The sequence below is a fragment of the Anser brachyrhynchus genome (genome assembly GCF_964034855.1).
Source record: "Anser brachyrhynchus genome assembly, chromosome: 1".
NCBI lineage: Eukaryota > Metazoa > Chordata > Aves > Anseriformes > Anatidae > Anser > Anser brachyrhynchus.
In genome coordinates, this window is record NC_137694.1 from 205,751,921 (window position 1) to 205,774,352 (window position 22,432).

Below are 22,432 nucleotides of genomic sequence, written 5' to 3' on the forward strand. Positions count from 1 at the left end.
GCTGATCTCCTTTTGATATTGTTTTCCAAGTGTATTCAAAGTTTCCTTTCTCACTTCATATAAATATACCAAAACCAATCTCCTCTGTTCTGTGATTTCAAATACGATGATTTCATGTTTTTGAACTGTCCTAAAGAAACTGCCAGAAAATTTTTCACGCCACTTCCTTTCTTTCATCTGAGTGAGTACATTTTATGTGCTTTTTATACAAGACACCCCACATCTATTTTTAATCACCGTGCATAACAAGCCCACTTCCTTCTTTTCCCCTTCATTTCCCCTAGGAAACAAGGAAAATATGTTAAGCTCTTTGAACAGAAATTTACCATAACCTAAAACTTTCTTGTCATCATATGACTGTTCTGGTGTGAAGAACAATGAGTGAAAGACCACATGGTATTGAAATAAACTTATACTTTAGCAGGAAAAGGTTTTGTTTTGCAGCATACGTGCAACTAGTATATGTATCCTTCCACAGATGCCTACAGAGCACTTGGCCAATGCTCATTTTACATTCTTGAGGGAAGATACCACCCAAACTAAAAATTAGCAGAGCTTCAAGAAGTAAAATCCAACTCTTAGTCAACACCTGTAAAGCACAGTCACGATAAACTTGTACCCTGCTCATATGGTGTTTCTTTGCTTATTCTTTTCTTCTTAGATGTCTCTTATAACCTTCTTCAGGTCTTGATTTTTATTTGATAATCTTCACTGTTTGTGTACCATACTCATCCTTTCCTACTCTTTCTTCCTCCCTCATTGTTACCCTGGGTTTTCTTGTTTTAATTCTCTTAGAGAAAAAGAAACATTTATTGAGTAATGATTATCACTCTTCTCTGTTTGATTCCCAAGTCCTTAATTTTATCTTACCCTTTGTTCATAACAAAATAATGCTTTCTTTACCTCCTCTGTATCACCATCCCCTAGCACCATGCATAACTTCTCATGTCTCCAACTCAGCCTCCACTGCCTTCTCTGATTTTCATTCATGCTTTTTTACTTCTTGTTCCTTCCTTCTTACTACCTCTAAATCTGTTTTTTTTGTTTTTTTTTTTTTTCCCCTCTCTCTCTCCCTCTCACACACACAAATGCATGCACATACTCCCAGGATTAAACATATTTTATCTAATCTCACTTCAACCAAAGGATTGTTCACGATTGTCTTTCTATCTTATCTTTTCGATCTAAATATAATCTTCTCTCACAGCTCCTGTTAAGTCACTCATACACTTCATGTACCTTGGTTCCTTTTATTAATGTGCTTTACCTGCTTATCCTTAGTTTCAAAATCTGGCCTAAGTAAAGGATTATCTTCCCATTTCCCCTACTTGTCATGCTGTTCTCACTCACAACCCTTTCCCCTATTCAGCAACGATATAGATTTTTTTTTTTGATGTTCCATCTCTATCTTCATTGATCTGACATTTTTGACTTGTCTTAATAGCATGTATCTTGATACCCTCCTCCTATGCATTCTTGGGATTTTATGCTGTTCTTTAATAACACCCTATTCATTACATTGTAAGCCACCATTTTTTCCTTCACCTTCTCTTTGTTCTGTCCATATCGTGAGGCTGGCCATATACACCACAGAAGAAAAGAGCCTATATGTTTTTAAGTGCAATCACTCTGTATACCTAATGCTGACCCATCACAGAACTCCCAGTTTCATAAGCATAATCAGTGGAGCAGATTAAAGCAGAGGTTGTGATTTCAAAATGGGGGTCACAGTAGATGGAAATGAAAGTACATCTTGGTATGAATTCTATTCAGGCTAGCACTTCAAGTGCTAGCAGATTGGGCTCTTCTACCAAGTACCAAGTGATAAGCTGAGGGAAAATGGCCTCAAATTGTGCCAGAGGAGGTTCACGTCAGACATTAGGAGAAATTTCTTTACTGAAAGGGTTGTGCAGCATTGGAATAGACTGCCCAGGGAAGTGGTTGAGTCACGATCCCTGGAGGGGTTCAAGAGACGTGTAGATATAGAACAGTAGCACGGTTTAGTGGTGGACTTGTCACTACTAGGTTAAAGGTTGTACCAGATGATCTTTGAGGTCTTTTCCAACCTGAATGATTCTATGATTCCAAATTGTTCAAAATTAGTATCACCAAGAAGAGACTTATGCAAATTTCATTTTTTGTATGTACATATTTCTCTCTTACACAAAAATAAATTAATATTCCTTCAGATATCTAACAGACATCTAAGAAGTCATCTAGTCATCTTATTTTTTATTTTTAATTTTTTTTACAAGCACTAGGGAGAGGAATCAACAGAAAGTGATTTATGTTTTTTATATTAAGTGATTTACATATCTTATTTTTCTAATGGAGTTGCCATTTCAGGAACCTGTGTCTGCTCACTGACTATATACAGACATTTCAGACTTTTATGATTTGCATCCTAAAAAAATTATATCCTAAAATTTCTTATCCTTGTACCTTAATGTATAATATACATCAGTGCAATAATATGAAGCAGTGCATTCATAGAACTGGAAATAGTCATTTCTTCCACAAAATTATATTATTTCTTGTGCAGTTCAGGTCATTTACTATATGGCTTCAGAAGTTTGCAGTCATCAGTCTGCCTTTCATTTTCTTCTGTACTTCTGACATTGCTGACACTCTAACATATGAGTAATCATAAACTTTCAGCTTGTCAGGATCCTGTATCTCTAGTCCTTTTCAGTTTTAGAGGAAAATCCACCAAAGTTTTCAATTGACTGAACAGTTCATATATTTCTAGAAGAGATTTTCCTGTATAATATTACATTCTGTGCACAACATATATAAAAATGGAAAATTGTTGTTGCTTGATTGACCTTATTTCATCAACTAAGATTACAGAGTACTTGTAACTTGGGACTTACAAGGTTATTTTCCTGATGTTTAATACGGTAATCTGCATAATTTTACTTAAAATGTTGCTAACTGTGGTTAGAGTGTTTAAAAGGCAGAAATTAATACATAAACTGTGGGTTAAGTTTGATTCATTTAAATACTTAAGATAAATTTTTTCCTCGGTTTAAGAAAGAAATCAATAACATATTAACTGGCAAAATTTTCGGCAAGGAAAGTACAGAAATCGTTTATTACATTTATTGATATCCATGATGTTTTGCGTAGCAATCATGATGAAATATGTAATATACATATATAAGCACACCCCATTTTCTCAGTAAATAAATGTGTAACCAACATCATCTAATCTCCCGCACTTCATTAAATGATGGCATACTCTGACTCAGACTGTGCACCTAAAATAGACTCCCAATACCTTTGTTTACCCTTGAAAGTTAACACTCCCTTCCCTGCTCTCTCTCATTGCCTGTGAACAAAGCACAGTCACTGAATTCTCTTGGTTTCTTATCTTCCTTTGTGTTCCTCTAGCACAAGTACTGAAGGCTAAACTGTACTCTCAGTAGCACTGGTGCAATCCCACTGGTGCTATTGGGCTTGTACCAGTGTAACTGATCTTACATTTATTCATCTGTGAATGCAATTACACCTGCAGGAGAGAGCAGACTTGAAAAGGTAATTAAAATACCTGCACAAATAATAACAATAAATAATAAGAAAAATCACATAAATAATAAATATTCATATTTATAAACAAACGTATGCATTCCACTGAAACAGAATTTTACGCATGAATTACCTGCTTTACTAATATTTTTATAGCAGTAGAAAGATTCATTCTCTTAAAATCTTGGAAGACTTTTTAGTATATGTAAGGGCAGGAAGCCACAGTCCTTTGCACTCTGTAACTAAAAGCATAGAAGAATAGCTCCCTTATGCCCAATTAATTTTGCTGCAGGAAAAAAAAAAAAAAATCTGAATGGTTGAGACATATTCAAGGTGGTTTTCTGCTCTTCCTCACAAGCTCAGAAAAAGCAAAATGATGTAACTTCTTGTTCACAAGGATTAACAACACATATCTAAGAAGCAGCTAATACAGCAAAACTTATCACCACCTGACTAAAGACCAACTTGACTTATTCATGAAATCAGTCCTCTTAACACATGAGAATGGCCCCTGGACTTTGGTCCCACATTTGAAAGAAAGATGGACAATGTTCAATGACAAGATATATGAATAAAATATTCCATAACTAGAATTTATTTATGTCCTTCTACATGAAAATTAATTGCCTGGAGAACAAAAGATGAGCAATTCTCTGACTTATTTTACAAACAAACTTCAAAGAAATACATAATGACTGAAAGAAATAAAACTGTATTGAAGGCACCAGCTGCAAATTATGTTTGTCCTCCTCTGGAGGAATAACAAGAGGTCATATGAACAGTTGGAGACTTTTACAATTTACAGAGTAAGAAAGGGCACTATTAATACAACTGCAATCTGCTTTTGCTAAAGAGAAAGATGATGGTGAAATCAGAATCACAGAATCACAGAATCATCTAGGTTGGAAGAGACCTCCAAGATCACCTAGTCCAACCTCTGACCTAACACTAACAAGTCCTCCCCTAAACCATATCACTAAGCTCTACATCTAAACATCTTTTAAAGACCTCCAGGCATGGTGACTCAACCACTTCCCTGGGCAGCCCATTCCAATGCCTAACAACCCTTTCAGTAAAGAAGTTCTTCCTAATATCCAACCTAAACCTCCCCTGGCACAACTTTAGCCCATTCCCCCTTGTCCTGTCACCAGGCACGTGGGAGAATAGACCAACCCCCACCTCGCTACAGCCTCCTTTAAGGTACCTATAGAGAGCGATAAGGTCGCCCCTGAGCCTCCTCTTCTCCAGGCTGAACAATCCCAGCTCCCTCAGCCGCTCCTCGTAAGACTTGTTCTCCAAACCCCTCACCAGCTTCATAGCCCTTCTCTGGACACGCTTCAGGGCCTCGATGTCCTTCTTGTAGTGAGGGGCCCAAAACTGAACACAGTACTCGAGGTGCGGCCTCACCAGAGCCGAGTACAGGGGCACAATCACTTCCCTAGACCTGCTGGCCACACTGCTTCTTATACAAGCCAGGATGCTGTTGGCCTTCTTGGCCACCTGAGCACACTGCTGGCTCATATTCAGCCAACTATCAACCAATACTCCCAGGTCCTTCTCTGCCAGGCAGCTTTCCAACCACTCATCTCCCAGCCTGTAGCTCTGCTTGGGGTTGTTGCGCCCCAGGTGCAGGACCCGGCACTTGGCCTTGTTGAACTTCATGCAGTTGACCTCAGCCCATCGCTCCAGCCTATCCAGATCCTCCTGCAGAGCCTTCCTGCCCTCGAGCAGATCGACACAGGCACCTAACTTGGTGTCATCTGCAAACTTACTGAGGGTGCACTCAATCCCCTCATCCAGATCATCGATAAAGATATTAAAGAGAACTGGCCGCAGTACTGTGCCCTGGGGGACACCACTAGTGACCGGCCTCCAACTGGAGTTGAATCCATTCACAACAACTCTTTGGGCCCGGATATCCAGCTGGTTTTTAACCCAACAAAGCGTACGCCAGTCCAAGCCACGAGCAGCCAGTTTCTTGAGGAGAATGTGGTGGGAAACGGTGTCAAACGCCTTACTGAAGTCAAGGTAGATTACATCCACAGCCTTTCCCTCATCCACTAAGAGTGTCACTTTGTCATAGAAGGAGATCAGGTTCATCAAGCAGGACCTGCCTTTCATAAACCCATGCTGACTCGGCCTGATCGCCTGGTTGCCCTGTAAGTGCCGCGTGATGACACTCAAGATAATCTGCTCCATGAGCTTCCCTGGCACTGAGGTCAAACTGACAGGCCTGTAGTTCCCCGGGTCTACCCTCCGGCCCTTCTTGTAGATGGGCATCACGTTTGCTAGCCGCCAGTCAACTGGGACCTCCCCTGATAGCCAGGACTGCCGATAAATGATGGAAAGCGGCTTGGCCAGCTCCTCCGCCAGTTCTCTCAGAGTGATTAATCAAACTTGTACTGTACACATTATTTGAAAAATGATTATAGCTCAATAGTTTCAAGATGAACACAGTATGTTATTCTCACTGTTCCATTAACTTTGCAAAGTTTAAGTCCTGATGCTGGACGTTATACAAGATTAATTTTTTATGACCACACTACTACCCAATTAAGCTCGGTAAGGAATGAAACAATCACATTTGCCAAGATCCAATAAAGAGAAGTTTTCTGCCTAGCTAATATAAAGCATTGCATATTCAGTACAAACAATATATGACTAAAAAGAATCTGAAATTTAAACTATTCTCATCTTCATGCAGAACAATTTACAAGCATATATCACTAGACAGCTGATAATGTGCCAATGTAAGATAAAAATTTAAAAAAATTGCACTTCAGTTGTCATTTGTCATTATTAATAATCTTCACAAAGTGGAAATTTATCTCCTTTATGTATCTTTACTTTCTATGACCCTCAAACTAAGTCAACCTTCTACAGAAAATTATGGGAGTCAGGATTTTTAATATCAGGAAAACAGATATTATCTGTAGTATATTTGGGTTTGCTACTGTATGCAGAAAGCTAGGTCATCTAAACACTGATTAAAAATATAATTTACCATTGAGGCTGATTCACCCATTCACTGCATTAAAAGTGCCATCTTTTTTTTTTTTTTTTTAATTATTATTATGTAAAATGTGGATTAGAAATGAGTCACACTCTAAAACAGTCAACACTCACAATCTGCAACAGTACAGACTTTGCTTCAGAACATTTCCTGAAACTGTGCTGAAGGTCTGTTCATTTTACAGCATAGATCAGTTAATCCCTGGCTAAAAATTGGGGAAAATGAGAGAGAATTTCAGTTGTTGATTCTGCATTTTTATTACAGTAAGACCATGTTCAGATTTTTTTTCATTGTTCTAGGTAAAGAATAGGAATACACTGAAAACATTCTTAAAATTTTAAATCAGTTAACATAAATAATGTTAAAAAAATCATATTACAAAAAACTGCAAAGGAAAATGTAAAGAGCAATACATACCAGATTATAAGGGAAGGAAACCTTTTGTAACCAATATTGCTACAAATGATGCATTATGTACTGCCAGGATAACAACAAACTTGCCTTGGCTGAACTTTAAGAGGTACTTTGCAAAACAAAACATAAATCAATTCTAGACATAAAAAATAAATATCCTTGAAATTGCAAAGAAGTTTTCTTGTACAAAGAAATTTTGGATTGAAGCATCACAATCCATTCAATCCTTTGGATTGAAGCATCACAGAAATTAAGCCCTAACATTTCCAATAAAATAAGAAACCAGTATTTTTCTTTTCCACTTTTAACCAAATTAGCTTTCTATTCAATACTGAGCATGTATTTCTCTTTACTTCTCAGGTTATCCAAGGTCAAAGTAATACTTCTATCTCTGAAAACAGCATTTCAAATTTTGCCTATCTAATATCTGAAATCCTTCAAAATGAAGTCTTATGGAATGTGAAAGCTCTGTTCGTCCTTTATCTAACTGAAACTATTAAGATAATGACACCTGTACTAACTCTTCATTTTTGAAAGCAGCTTTCAGTTAAGGTCTACACCTTTCTGAAACAGTGAAATTTATCTGCAAGTGTCATTGTCTGAAACCACAAAGAAATGAAGTCTACAGATAATTATTCACATGTACTCATCATGCTGTTTCCCACTTCGTTTCAGAACTGTGACTTCATGACAAAGAAATTAAGAGTGAAGTTAATGCCATGAAAAAAATAGTTTTGTGTACTTGAACAGCATTATCAACTTTTTAATTATGTTTTCCAATTATGACTTTTATGCAAAAGAATAAAACCTTAAAAGAAAAAAAAAAACACATTTATAGAAGACAATGGGTTTGACGGCTTAACACCATGAATTGTACTATAAAAGCACAATTTCAAGAGGTTATGTTAACCATTGGATCCTCGCAAACCCAGAGGCTCTAACAGTTTTAGCTGACTGCTAAAAAATACAGTAATGTTAACTCTGGGTCTGTAGTGTAATATATCAAAAATGACACAAAAGTAGAATCTAATTCAAGGCCAGGGAGAGCAATACAAAAACAAATTCAAACTACGTTTAGGTCAGTTCGGGCAATGCAATTCTAGGCTGATTCAGATCTCCAAGTGGTTCAAACAAGTCTAACAGACGAGCTCTGCTCTGAATTCTGCAGCACATACTGACCTCATGGATGAATTCTCTTAGATGAATTAAAAATGAAGTATAGCTGGGCATAGAGGAGGGGGATGCATACACATACAAGTATATTTGACTTCTCTCAGAGAGAGAAAAATAACTGTTTAGAGCCATTCTGGCTTCCCCACAGTGGAGGCTACATGGATAAGAGGAGTAGCCCAACTGACACAGATTCACAGGGCAGAAGAGTCGTGAAACCAGAGCACTGTACTTCATTCCGGGGCTTTATTTCAGACTAACTTCAGTGTAGTCCAGGGCACTGACTGCCTGTTAATGATCAAAAGGTATCCAGAAGCCCATCTTCCAGTTTAGTTTTCTGTCAGAAAGTCTACTTCATGAGCTCCATCATGTGAACTGAAGACTGGTAAATAAGGACAAAAAGAAAATTTGCTTCTCAAGCACACCCATGTTCTGGGACTAAAATGCTTAAATACGTGCTCTGTAAGTAGTCCAAATCCAAAAAGTAGGAGGCATTACTTATGCATTTTCTCTGCTCTGGACACCTGAAGCAGCAGGACATGGACAAGTGTATTAGTTGCCCTCTTTGCAGTTCAATAACCTCTTCTCTCCCAGTCTGTTAATGGCAAAGTTTCAATCAAATGCCTACAGGAAGAGCCTCTTGATTGAATCTAAAGGCCAGGGTTATTCACAGGCAATTGAAAATGGGACGTATTAGGCTTCTGCAGAATAAAAGTGTGAAGAAGTAATTAGATACGTGACCAAGGGATGCTTTTACTTGATGGATGGACAGAATGTTGATATTCATACCTACAGCCAGACACAATGAAGGTTTTCTTATGATTTTTTACGTAATCTGATATGCAGCACTCAAATATGCAAATTAGTGTTCATCTCTGAGAAAGGTAAAATAAATCTCCTAAAATCTTGAAGTTATTTTACTTTAGAGATATGCTTTTTTCCCTAGTTAAAAGTTCTATCAATATGACAAGCTTAAATATTCAGAATTGCCTCCAGAATTTTAAAGAGAAACTCAGTAAAAACAGTGATATTTTAAATATTCTTTTCTCAAAACGTATATTTTAAAAGAAAAGGTTTGAAATATACAGTTTTTTAGGTACAAAATAAATAAATAAATAAGGATATGAAATAGTGGCAAAATAAGTCAGATTCATTAGATCCATTCTGTACTTTTGGTTTGGATTTTGGACAGTATTAACCTGTTTTTCTACTACCCATCATGCGAAAATCCATTTAAGTCAGCAAATTGCCGGATGAAGGTCCTTTTACTTATACAGGTTTCAGGATGAATTGTATTATGTTAATTCACTAATCTTTTGTTATATAGCATCCTTTTCACTAATGATCTCAACATATTTTATAAACATGAATTAAGTCAATCTTGCCAATACTGCTATTATAAAAGAAAAATCTCTTATCCCACTATAGAAATGATGGCATGCAGAACACAGGAGTGATCACCAGGCCAAACAACACTGTGTTACAATTCAAGGGCCAAAACAGAGAAGCCAAGCCAATACAGGTTATAAAAGCTAGCACAGAGCTCTACCTCATTTAGTTCTTTCACTGTAATCCACGTTAACTGACAGACTGAAAGATGAGTATAAACAACAAACAAACAAAACTGGTGTTTAACAATCTGGAAAATATACGAGTCATTCAAGATAATGAGATGCGCAATCTAACTTCCAAAACTATCATCAAACTATTTCGGAGGAAGCAACAAATTTATTCAGATGATGAGTAAATGGGCAAATATACATGCATATACATATTTATATGTTTATATTTGTACTTATTTCATATATTTTAAAACACAAATACAAAATTCCCAAATCCAAGAGCTCCCTAGCTTTGCGAAAATTCAAATCCTAGCTTTTTAGACAAGAATTTCCTTTTACTCCTCTATTACTGTTCTCTTCAAATATTTGCTCATCAGTCATAGTTACGTACTACATTTCATATTTGCTATGGAATGCCACATGACTTTTGTTTTATTGTGGAAATATGTAAGGCTACCTCCTTCTTCCAATTCACTTTTTTAGGTCCAGACTGCCTATTTCATGCTACCCAATAAAAGACTTCAGGTTACTGACTCTCTCTCAGAAATTTGCACGGCTCCCCATTTTTTTTCCAGTCAGAATAGGAAGAATTTACTCTTCTTCACAGCCTTTATGTGCCTCCTTTCATGTGCTAAATGCAAGTGTACTGGCTGACTAGCTAAGACAGAGGAGAAAGGTAAAACTTTTTCCTAACAACCCTATTTTGGCATCATCATGGCCTCTACACTTCCAGCACAGGAGCTGTCACAGAGTAACTGCCCCAGAACAGCTCTGAGCTCTTGGTGTCCCTAAGCACAGATCCAACAAAGCATCTGCATGGCTGTGCTCAGGCATGTAAATAAACATGCAAAATAAGCCAAGGATTTGATTACAGCGCACAAAAACCAAACCAATGTAGCCTGAAAATTACTTCTTTGGGAAACAAGAGTATCTGCACAGAACTCAAGCATAGGCAGCACAGTTAGCAAAGCAAAACAATAAAATAATGACAATGATAATAATTTGGAAGAACAATGAGAGACTGAAGAAGTACAAGGAACTCACTGGGAACAGAAGGAGAATAAAGTATGTATTTCTTAGCTCTTATCTTTGTGACAAGGTGGGGGGAGGAAGGGAGCAACCAAGGTACCTGAGAGAATTTAAGATTAACATGAAGCTAAGATGAACAGGAAATGAAATTCCATCACAAAATAAATGGGAAGGTTCACATCAACTTCTGAAATTGATGCAGTAAAGCCAGCCTTATAGTTACTTTTCACTTAACTATACAGCATATTGGAAACTCAAAAAGAAATAAATAAGGCTTATTCTGTGCAGCAGAGAAACTGAGATGATTCATACAGTATTAAATTAATGCTTCTCATTATACAAAAAGATCTAAAATTTACAGCCAAAGAATAAAGAACAAACAAACTCCCACAAATGTTTAATTGTGCTTAAAATGCCACAGAATAATTCATTTTGTACCATAGAAGTTTCCTATCAATTTATTCCCACGTCCAAAGCTTGGCAAGCCAAAGTTTTCAAGTCACTGAACCTAGAAACAAAGCTAATTAACAGTTTCTTCTGTTACTTGCTGCAGGCCCAAATTATAAAGAATAACATACAGTATAGTACAATAAGGCCTTTTCTTTTATCTCATTTAAGAAAAGTATATTGATGAAAAACAGTCACTCACAGGATCATTTTTTTTTCAGCTGTTGAGTTGAAAGGTTTGAAGAATGTCAACAGTACCAAAAGGTTTAATTACACAAATTGAAATCATTATATTGTTAATGAGACAAATCACGCTGTTTACCAGTTCTATATCAACAGTAAAAATTAAATTTATATCTGGTGGACCACTGGAAACATTACATTTGAAAATGCTTTTGGAATGCTAGTCATTGCTATGAGGCCCCCTCCTTCTGAGAACACTCAGGAATTTTTGGAGGAGACAAATAGCAGTGTTCTTATTGAAATGGAAATGCATTGGATCTATATTGCATAAAAGGAAACACTGAAACAGGTTTCTTGTGCTGCTGAGTCAAGAGCTGAGTGATATCATAAGAAGTCTCCATTTGGTATGTAAAACACTAAAAATAGCCTGAGTTTATTTATTCATCTATCAGACTTCCAGTTGTGGCTAGCAATGTCAGAGAAAAGTAAGAACAATCTATTTACCAAAATTTGAAAATTCAGGTTTATTTCAGCATTTCATGTTCAAAAATAAATGAATTACTTAACTTTGTTAAATACAATGAAAAATATAGTTATTTAGATATTTAGAAAAAATAGTTATTATAGAAAATTATAGATTTGATAAAGGAAAAAAATATATATTGTTTTAATACAGTTTTTGAAATAGGCTGGAGAAAGTATTTTTGAAGCCCAGGTTTCATGAAAAGCATCTTACATAAGGTATCAGTCAGAAATCAAAAAACAGTTATGTCAAAAATTTTCACAAGATGTAACACTTGCATATCATAGAATGGTTTGGGTTGGATTGGACCTAAAAGATCATCCAGTTCCAACCCCACTACCATGAGCAGGGACACCTCCCACTAGATCAGGTTGCCCAAAGTCCTGTCCAACCTCTCCTTTATATATCCATTTGCTTTATTTATTTATTTATTTATTTATTTTTAACAAGTTAATTTAGAATTACTCAGATTTGTGGAATGCACATTCCAAGGAAAGAACGAAAGGACAAGTACCCAGGACTAGAGAAAAACAGGATATGAGGAAAAGAATGTGGACATAGGAAATATCGTCCAATTTTTAAGACCTAAAATTGTCTGTCTTTTCCTCTGAGAGGAGGCTTACTGGACTCTAAATGCACTTTTAGGCATGACGACAGGAGCTGAATATCAGGCACTTAAAAAGACTCCTGCCCTGACCCTCAGTGCTGCTGTGTGTGTTAGATAGGGTACAGTTATGAGAGAGGATCGGCTACTCTCTTGCCCACTTGCAAGATGGATGCATCCAGCATGGGACAGGAAATAATATAATTGAACTTAGTTTCTCTGATCCACAAAATAATTTGTTCCTATAGGGGTAGACAGGATTTCATGATAATTAAAAAAGAATAATAACTTTCAGATGCTTTATTAACCAGCTGACTAATGCTAAGGTTATTTACACATTCACCAGAGATGTTCCTAGATATGCACAATCTTCCTCCAGTCATGTCTGAAAGTTCCGACAGGGCTAAAAAGGCAGGTGTACAACTCATATTCAAGTTTCAAAGTAATAATTCTGTTTTCTCTTATCTCTGAATTGACCTGTCTGAAAAACAAAGCAAAACAAAAAACACTTTAGGGCATATCTAAATGTTATTTCCTGCAAGATAAATAATATGACGATAGCTGAATTACTATATACTTAGCTCATGGAGTTTTGGAAGACTTTCCTCTGTCTTTCCAAATATTTAAGAGAGTGACAAGCCTCTCTAACACCTACATGTTATTATATATGTGCTGTACTGGGTCTGTCTGGGATGGAGTTTTCTTCATAGCAGCCCATGTGATGCTATGATGCTTGTGGCTGAAACAGTGTTGATAACACACCGGTGTTTTGGCTTTTGGTGAACAGAGATTGCACAGCGTCACAGCCCTCTCTCTTCCCCACTCTTCCCTTCCTCTCCTGCAGCGATTAGGCTGGAATAGGTAAAGTCCTGGGAGGGGACACAGCCAGGACAGCTGACCCAAACTGACCGAAAAGATATTCTATACGATATGGCATTTTGCCCAGCAATAAAAGCTCAGGGAAAGGAAGAGGAAGGGGAAGATGTTTGTGGTTATAGTGTTTGTCTCCCAAGCAACCGCTACATGTGCTGAAGCCCTCTTTTCCAAGAAGTGGCTAAATATCTGCTTGCCAATGGGAAGCAGTGAGTGAATTCCTCTTTTTGCTTTGCCTGCACACACACCTTTTGCTTTCCCTATTGAATTGTCATTACCTCCACCTATCTGTCTTCTTGCCTTCCTTCTATTTTCTTCCCATCCCATGGGAGAGGGGAGTGAGAGAGGGGCTCACTGGGTGTTTGGCTGTTGGCCAGAGTCAACCCATGACATGGGCCAAGGCTGTCGGTAAACCTGTTTTTCACATGCTCACCTACTCAGCAGGGGACTCGCACAGAAGCAAACATGTCTCTGGCTCAGCAAGTACAGCACCTTCCTCGCAGAGGAAATACCACAAAATGAAACTAAGCCAAACTAAACTGAACCAGTCTTGGGAGCATGAAGAAGAACCCAGGTCTCCCAGCCCACTCTCCCAAACATGAGGCTGGAGGAAGAGGATGTTTGCCCATATGTTTGTCTTTCTCATTCCGGAGGATGTTCAAGCATATAAATCCTGATCAGAAAGAAATGTCTATTTGTAAAGCAAAGACCCCATGTCCTGTGGGGCACTGTGTTGGCCTGGACTCCACAGATAGGTTTCACCTTGACATTTATTATTGACTAGTCTAAATAAGCCCCTCTTTGGAAGCTCTGTTGTGCCCCATTTTTAAGGGACATAAATCTTCCCATATACTGGGTAAGAGAAGTTGACTAACTCAGAATTGTCTATTTTTACAACAAGTACCTTCTGTTTATTTATCTAGTTCACATCATGCGTTGGAGACTGAAGCAGCCCACAGGCACTTTTGAGTCTACTGTCAATATTTCTCTTGAATGTGTTTTGTCGTGTTATTGTCTTATTTTTATTTTTTTATAAGAAAAAGGGAGACTAGTATAAAAGTAGTATAAAAGTGTATAAGTATCAATAGACTTTGTTGTAAGAATAAATCATATTGATCGAACATCTTGTCACTAGCGTAATGCATCTGTATTTAGGAATTCTAACACTGTAACTGTGGATTGTCCTGGGCACAGGTCCAGCACTGGAAATGAGAACTGGGGCTCACAATGTCCTTCATGATTGACCATAGAGACCAGTAAGTGTAAAATGTGTCATTATAACAGAAGAAAAGCCAGACCTATTGGAAGTGAGAGCACAGCAGATGGTTCTGATGTTAGGAAGGAAAACTGAGACTTCAAAATGAAACTAGGAAATTGTTTAAGAAAGTTTGATGCAAATGAACGGAGAAATTTTATTTAACTTTTCTGCCCTTCCCAGTGGCTGAAATTCCCAACATGGGATTAAGTTCTCTTCTGCTTTACAGCAGTGTCATTGTTCTAAATTGCTCTTGGCTATGATCTTTACATGTGTTCTACACAATATTTTCTAAGTTTTATAAATTGTCAGAAACAAAGGTAGCAAGGATAACTCCTATTAAACTTCTCATCAGTAGGCTTCTGTAAGACAGAAACCAGCAAAATCACTAGCATAAGTGGATAAATAATTAGATTTATGCATTGGAACCATAAGAAACAGATATGGACAACACCCGACAGATGAGAGACATTAATTAGGAGCTTTAAAAAGAGTACTAAGAGTATACAAGAAGAAAGATTTGATACTGGCTGGCTAGCTTCATACTACTTGCTTTTCTTGCATGCAATCACTTAAGCCTGTTACTTGTCTTATTATTTATCCACTTTGTTTTTCTCTATGCCTTTTACCTTCAACTATGGTTGTTTTTAAATTCTACAATGACATTGTTATCAAATGCATGCAAAAAGCAGATTTTTTTTTACTTTAGTAAAAACATATATTTATTTTAAGGTAAAATTGTTTTTATTATAAGCCATAAAAATAGAAGCCATGTAAAAACACATTAATAACAACATATGAAATCATCTAGTTTGTGCTGCTATCTGTCATGTACAGTTATTATCTGCAAAAGGGATATATAGAGAAAAATTAAGAGCTATTTGCATCATTTTAATATTATTCCATGAATCTAGAATCTTAATAAACTACAAGTGTGTATGCTGCTCTAAAAAGGAAATATTAATGCTCTCTGTTACTAGTAAAGAGGAACGACTTAATGAAATCACATTTTTTTTTCAAAGAAAGGCTAGTTTTAGTAAGTTACAGTTCATGTGTTGAAGTCTCAACTACAATTTATGTGCTTATAATGTTATAATTCACCTGAGTACAGTTATTATTCCTGATTTCTTCTTCTAGAAATGAACAAGCTGTGTTACTGTAAAAGAGACAATTAACTGAAAGATTTGTTTATAACTTCTATCCAATACTGATTAGAATTTATTTGGGAAAATAAACAAATTATATATATTATAATAAATTAATACTTACATAAGGGATTGTGTCCAAGGTGTCTGTGTTGACAATTATAGGGGCAGGGCTTGCCTAAAAGAAAAAAAAAAAAAAAGAGAGAAAAGAAATGTAAAAATCTGAAATTCTTTAATATTGAAGTTAAATTACATTTAAAATTTACAACTTTTAATTAAGTTAAAAGTATAAAAGCCCATCTACCCATTGAATCATAGAATCATAGATCCCTGAATCATTAAGGTTGGAAAAGCCCTCCAAGATCATCTGGTCCAACCATCACCCTACAACCAATATCACCCACTAAACCACGTCCCTAACTGCCAGGTTCAACCTTTCCTTGAACACCCCCCGGGACAATGATTCCACCACCTCCCTAGGCAACCCTTTCCAATGCCTGACCACTCTTCTGAGAAGAAATGTCTCCTCATTTCCAACCTGAACCTCTCCTGATGCAGCTTGAGGCCATTCCCTCTAGTCCCATCACTAGTTAACTGCAAGGAGAGGCTGACCCCCAGCTACACACACCTTCCTTTCAGGTGATTGTAGAGAGCAATAAGGTCTCTCCTGAGCCTCCTCCTCTCCAGACTGAACAACCCCAGTTCCATCAGCCTCTTCTCACAGGACTTGTGTTCCAGGCCCTTCACCAGCTTCATAGCCCTTCTCTGGGCACATTTGAGGGCCTCGATGTCCTTATTGTTTTGAGGGGCCCAAAACTGAACACAGTACTCAAGGTGCAGTCTTGCCAGAGCAGAGTACAGAGGGATAATCACCTGCCTGGTCCTGCTGGCTACACTATTCCTGATACAAGCCAGGATGCCATTGGCCTTCTTGGCCACCTGGGCATACCTCTGGCTCATGTTCAGATGAGTGTCAACCAGCACCCCCAGATTCTTTTCCTCTGCACCAAGCCTATAGCGTTGCAATGGGTTGTTGTGACCAAAATGCAGGACTCATGTCGTACGACAGCATATAACATTGGATTCTGTTCAATCAATTTAGGATGAACGAAATACATTCTCAGCCTCCAAATCATGGTTGCTTCATTATTTCTTTTGAAGTTCAATAGGCTTTGGATCACATCCATGCTTTTGAGTAGAACTATAAGAAACAATGTATTCAATTTACAATTCAGGCAACCTTGGGGGTGAGGGTTACATCTTCCCTTTCCTTACCAGTCCACTTTTTGTGTTTAAGGAAAACCAAGATGATCAATTGATCTTTCTAGAATATAAAACTCAACATTTTGTATGCTTATACTATTTATCTATATTATATCACTATGTAGTATACATATATGCATGTATAATGTGATATTTTTATCCAAACTGTAAAACTTGACTGTTTCATGTGCTGAACTGAGTTTCATCAACTGAGTAGTTGATGTTGAGTTTGAAGTATAGACCTGTTTTAAAAAGATTTGTGAATCTGTAAAGCTGTGCAACCTGATCTTTAGCTTATTGATGAAACCCATATCCATGTTGCTTTCCATTAACCCAAAATGCCCTAACCTCTTCCCCGTCCCACTCTGGGGTTCAGTGGTGGTTATCCAAGGCCAAGCTCTGATTTGACCCATCTGCATAACCTTGGCTCAGACTGGAGAAAATTACAGGGCTGTGGTAAAGTATATAGTAGAGTCACACACTATAAGTAAAATGTCAGAGGCAGAACTGCTGAGATGGAGTTGGTAACAGCTCAAAGACTAAGGAGGAGAAACATCAACATGCTGTCAGCCCACTACAACAAGTGATGGAGGGCAACCCTTCTCCACCTGACTGATGCCTGCTTGGTCAGTAAAGACCCCTTGGGCATGACATCAAACTACTCCTACATACTAATGCTTAGCCTAGTAGCTCGTTAATCCTATTTATCTATTTGCATATTAGCCAATGAAGGACTGCCTATACTTTAAAGTTGCAGAAACTGCAGGGTCTCTGTGCATGGCAGGGATATATTAGCACAGCGCTATTGAAGACACCAATCACATTTCTATTGTTAAATACTCACTGCAGGGTTTTAAATGGCTTTAAACTAAAAGAGGATAGATTCAGTTAGACATTAGGAGGACATTCTTCACCGTAAGGGTAGTGAGGCACTGGAACAGGCTGCCCAGAGAAGCTGTGGATGCCCCATCCCTGGAGGTGCTCAAGGCCAGGCTGGATGGGGCTTTGAGCAACCTGGTCTGGTGGGAGGTGTCCCTGCCCATGGCAGGGGGTTGGAACTCGGTGGTCTTTAAGGTCCCTTCCAACCCAAACCATCCTATGATTCTATGATTGTATGATCTCAAACCTAAGTAACATAACCTGAATTAAGAATGTAACATTAATTAGTGCAATAATTTGAATATTTTGAGGGTATCACAGTTTCTTTCCAATTTTGTAAGATTCTTTCCAGTTATTGTGAGATAACTCTGTGTTCAAAGAAATTGTACATAATTGCACAAAAGCCACTGATGATTAAGGCCATTATTTCTATACCACTGCACAACCTGTAAGCAAAAACTGAAAGTAAAATATATATAATATGGTGTGTATATATACCATGGCATGTATCCGTTATCATAGTAATGTATAGTTTAATACTAAAGATGTGTAGTATCTGAAAAGATGTTTCACAAACACACATACACACACACACATTTATTCTCATTGTGCTCCATAACACTGGGCACTTTGAAATAAATAAAAGCTGAAGGTCATTTGATTATACTATTTTTAGCTTTAGGCATATGGAATGATTTATAACTGTATTATCACTGAGGGTTAAACAAGGTTACTTTTTTATAATCTTAGCCTACACTACTCTGGAGTTCAATATAAACACTGATACCTTTGCTACAGGAAGAAAAAGATTAATTTTGACAATATTCCACTGTCTCTACCAAATTTTGCGTTTCATTGATTTTATCTTTTTTGTATTTTTATACAATGTGAAAAGCTCTAATACCAAATATAAACAAAGTCTTCGATCTTCAGAATGAAAGCATCTTTCCACTGCTTTAAAAAACAGTATCTATTAAATAACAATCTTTCAGAAGTAATTTTCCAAAGCATTCCTATACTATACTGATTACTTCTAACTCAATTTGGGAACAAAGCTTTATATCCATATCAGGTTTTCATAAAAAATAGCAATTTTCACAGAATCACAGAACAGTTTGGGTTGGAAGGGACCTTAAAGCCCATCCAGTTCCAACCACCTGCCATGGGCAGGGACACCTCCCATCAGATCAGGTTGCCCAAAGGCCCATCCAGCCTGGCCTTGAACACTCCCAGGGATGGGGCATCCACAGCTTCTCTGGGCAACTTGCTCTGGTACCTGAGTAAAGAAAAGAATTTCTTCCTAATCACTCACTGACCAGCTGCTTTCAGGACTTTCACAGCCTTGCTAGGTCCCAGTTTCAGACCCAAACATCCTCACTGAGAAGAGCTTTTTCTTATATCTGGTCAGAATTTCCCCCAATGAAACTTGTGTATGGAGCCTCTTGTCCTTCGGAGTATCTAAGAGGAGTCTGGCTTCGTCTCCTCTCCAGCCAGTATCTCAATCCCCCTATCAAATCTCCCTTATATACTTGAAGACAGCAGTTAGATTCCTCCCAGAAGCTCTTCTTTTCCAGGATGAACAAACCAAGTTCTCCCACCCTTTTCTTGTACAGTCTGTGCACCAGACCCTGCCACTGTTCTGTGCTCCAACACCTTGGTCATCCTCCATCCAACATGCTTTGGCATACTGGGGAGCCTGGGAATGGACACAGTACTCTGGATGAAGTCTTGCAGGTCTGAGGGAGCAGACAGCCCTCAAGCTGCTAGCAAGGTTGTTACTAGTGTGGCCCGGTCTGCTGTCAGCCTTTAGTACTGCGAGGACACATGGCTGACTCGTGCAACTTGTTGTCCACTCTGAAAAGCTGCTGCCTAGCCAGACTGTGCCTGGCCTGCTGCACGTTTTATTCTGTCCAGGCGTAGGAACTCCTGCCTACTGTCATTGAACTTTATGAGGTTCCTCTCAGCTCATTTCTCCTGCCTGTTGAGATCCCTCTGAACAGCAACTGGAATAGCTAGTGTACCATCTCCTCTGCCCATTCTGATGTTATCTAAAAACTTGCTAAAAACTCTACCTGATCATTCTGGTTATTAATGAAGAGATTAGCACTAGCACCAGTATCAATTCAGCAAAAACACCGCAAGTAACTGGTCAGCAGCCAGACCACAGACCATCAAACTGCTGACCACTCCCTTTTGGGCCTGGTGGTCCAGCCAGTGTCCCACACATCTTCCAGCACTCCCATCCAGTGACTCTCTCTCTCTCACTTGGCTACAAGACTGAGAATTTGAGCTGAAAGCTTTGCTAAAATCAAGGCAAAATGCACCTACTACTTTCCCCTCATCCACAGAGCTGGTCATCTCATCACAGAAAGCTGTCAGGTTTGCGAGGTACAATTTACCCTTCATAAACTGATCTGACTTTTTCTAATCACATCCCTCTGTTCATCATAATCCTTGCTGAGGCTTCCTGGTGGCACCTACCAAGATCTTTCCCTCGTTAGCCTCCTACCTAACCCTGACCCCCAGGTTCTCACCTTGCCCATCACCCCTTCCACAGCACAAGTCTGAGCATCTAAGCTGCTCCATTGAATACCAGTGATCCTCCCCTGACCCATCATCTCTCCTACCTAGCCTTCCTATAGCACCTGTAAATAACTGTCTTTCAAGCAAGAATACCATTCAGGGTTCATTTTAGCACAATGCTTATTGTACTCCTTACTAACTGAAAAGTTAAATTCAGCTTTCAATGATAATTTTCTCCTTCCGAGATATTCATCCCAATGAGACAGATGAGCATAAGATTCACAGAGCAATACTTTCAGATGGATATAGCAATTATAGCCACCCACTGTGTGTATGCGTGCATGCATGCACACGTGTGTATGTGTGCATGCATGCACATGTGTGTGGGATAGTGAGTCTCTGTTTGCTGTTTGGATTCTTTTCTTGGTTTTGGACAGAAAAAAACCCACAAAACATTCTGTTTTGGTGACTCTAGCATATGGTAATTTGAAGAACACTGACCTCCTGAGCTACAACATTGCATTTAATAGAAGTACAGGAAACAACTCTGATTTTGTTAGTTGTGTCAGTTTGTAGATCACTGCAAGTAAAGCAGGAGGCTTTAACGGAAAGTTGAGAAGACAGTTTGCAAGCACTGGAGAGAGCCCTAAATATAGTACTAGCCATGCAGTACACAACGAGATCAAAACAGTTTAGTAATCCTAGTGAAGTTACTCAAGGGATTGGTCAAGAGACAATCAGAGATTATAAGTAGCAGTCCACAAGAAGGATCTTGTTTTCTGAGATCATGGGCTATATCTACTCTGACTTAAAAACGTCACATGCTCAAATTCACCAAATGCTCAAAAAAAGATACCCTGATATTGCTTCAGTTGTGGAGAATGTTGAGAAATCCAACACAGCAGTTCATCAACTCATCAAGAATACTTCCAACTGTGCATAAATTAACAAATGCATGCAAAAAAGGCTCTAGGCTCTTTCTAGAATCTCAGCCTACTGTGATCTGTCACACTATATACCTATACATATATAAACTATCCACCCACTTTTGAGACTGGGTGAGAAGAAATGGCCTTCTAGAAGACAATGATAAAGAAGTTATTCCCATCTCTGCCCTTTTACCTGCTCTGAAATCTTCAACAAGACATTTAATTATTCTTTTGCTAACTTTTCCCAGCTAAAAAACACCTCTAGCAAAGCTGGCTCAATTTGATCAAAATTTTAAGAGAGATGACGGTTGGCAAGAACTAAATACTCTATCGCTATGTAGGGAGTTTTAAAAGTTTTAAATGTCTAATCACCTAACTTGCAGGATTAATTAAAATCCATAATAATTAGTTCATGAGTGACAGCATTCTCTTAAGATAGGTAGCATGCAAAGAGCTTTTAAAGAGATTTTAAAAATGGCCAGAGGCCTTAGTGAACTTAGTCACAATTCTTCACCTGCAAAATAAATCCAGACCAATTTCTAAAAGGTGGAATTTTACTGAGTGTACTGAATTGAATGATCCTATTTTCCCATTCCACGTCCACTTTCCTTTCTGCTCCAGTCTGTACCCATACGTAAGTATTATTTTATGCTAACTATGGATTGCGCAGGCTACCAGCCTTATAACTAGTGTTCCCTTCATAGGCCCTTTTCCTGCCCTTGACTAGAAGCAGTGCTTTCAGCTGAGCCATCTCTGTGCTTTGAAGGAAAGGCATCATGCTGACAGCTGCAGTGACAGATTGGCGTAGCTGGGACAAAACTAGAATAGCTTTGTGGAGAAAAAAAAGGAGAAAGATTTTATTTTTCTTTTTAAAGGACTCAAGCACAACAGACTTTGCTTCCACAAATATATGAGATTGTTCTGCTTGCAGCGAGTCAGACAGTCTAGTTGTTTTTCCACCAAAAGCACAGCTTAAAAGAAAGATACAGCAAAAGCACTTGACGTAGCTAGAAAGAGAACAAAAAGGCACACAGTCTAGTTCATGAACATTTCCTCTGCTACCAAATTCTCTACAAGTATGTGACATGACTC

The 22,432-nt window shown here is 38.1% G+C and overlaps 1 protein-coding gene across 32 annotated transcripts in view; it reads right to left on the reverse strand.

Annotated features, from left to right (window-relative positions):
• Window positions 1–22,432, reverse strand: part of DLG2 (discs large MAGUK scaffold protein 2) — a 1,042,459-nt gene that overhangs the window by 401,388 nt on the left and 618,639 nt on the right. For all 32 annotated transcript variants that reach the window (XM_080581564.1, XM_080581542.1, XM_080581576.1 and 29 more), the window contains one exon: window positions 15,871–15,924. In XM_080581564.1, the coding sequence (XP_080437690.1) occupies window positions 15,871–15,924 (54 nt within the window). The remainder of the gene's footprint in view (window positions 1–15,870; window positions 15,925–22,432) is intronic.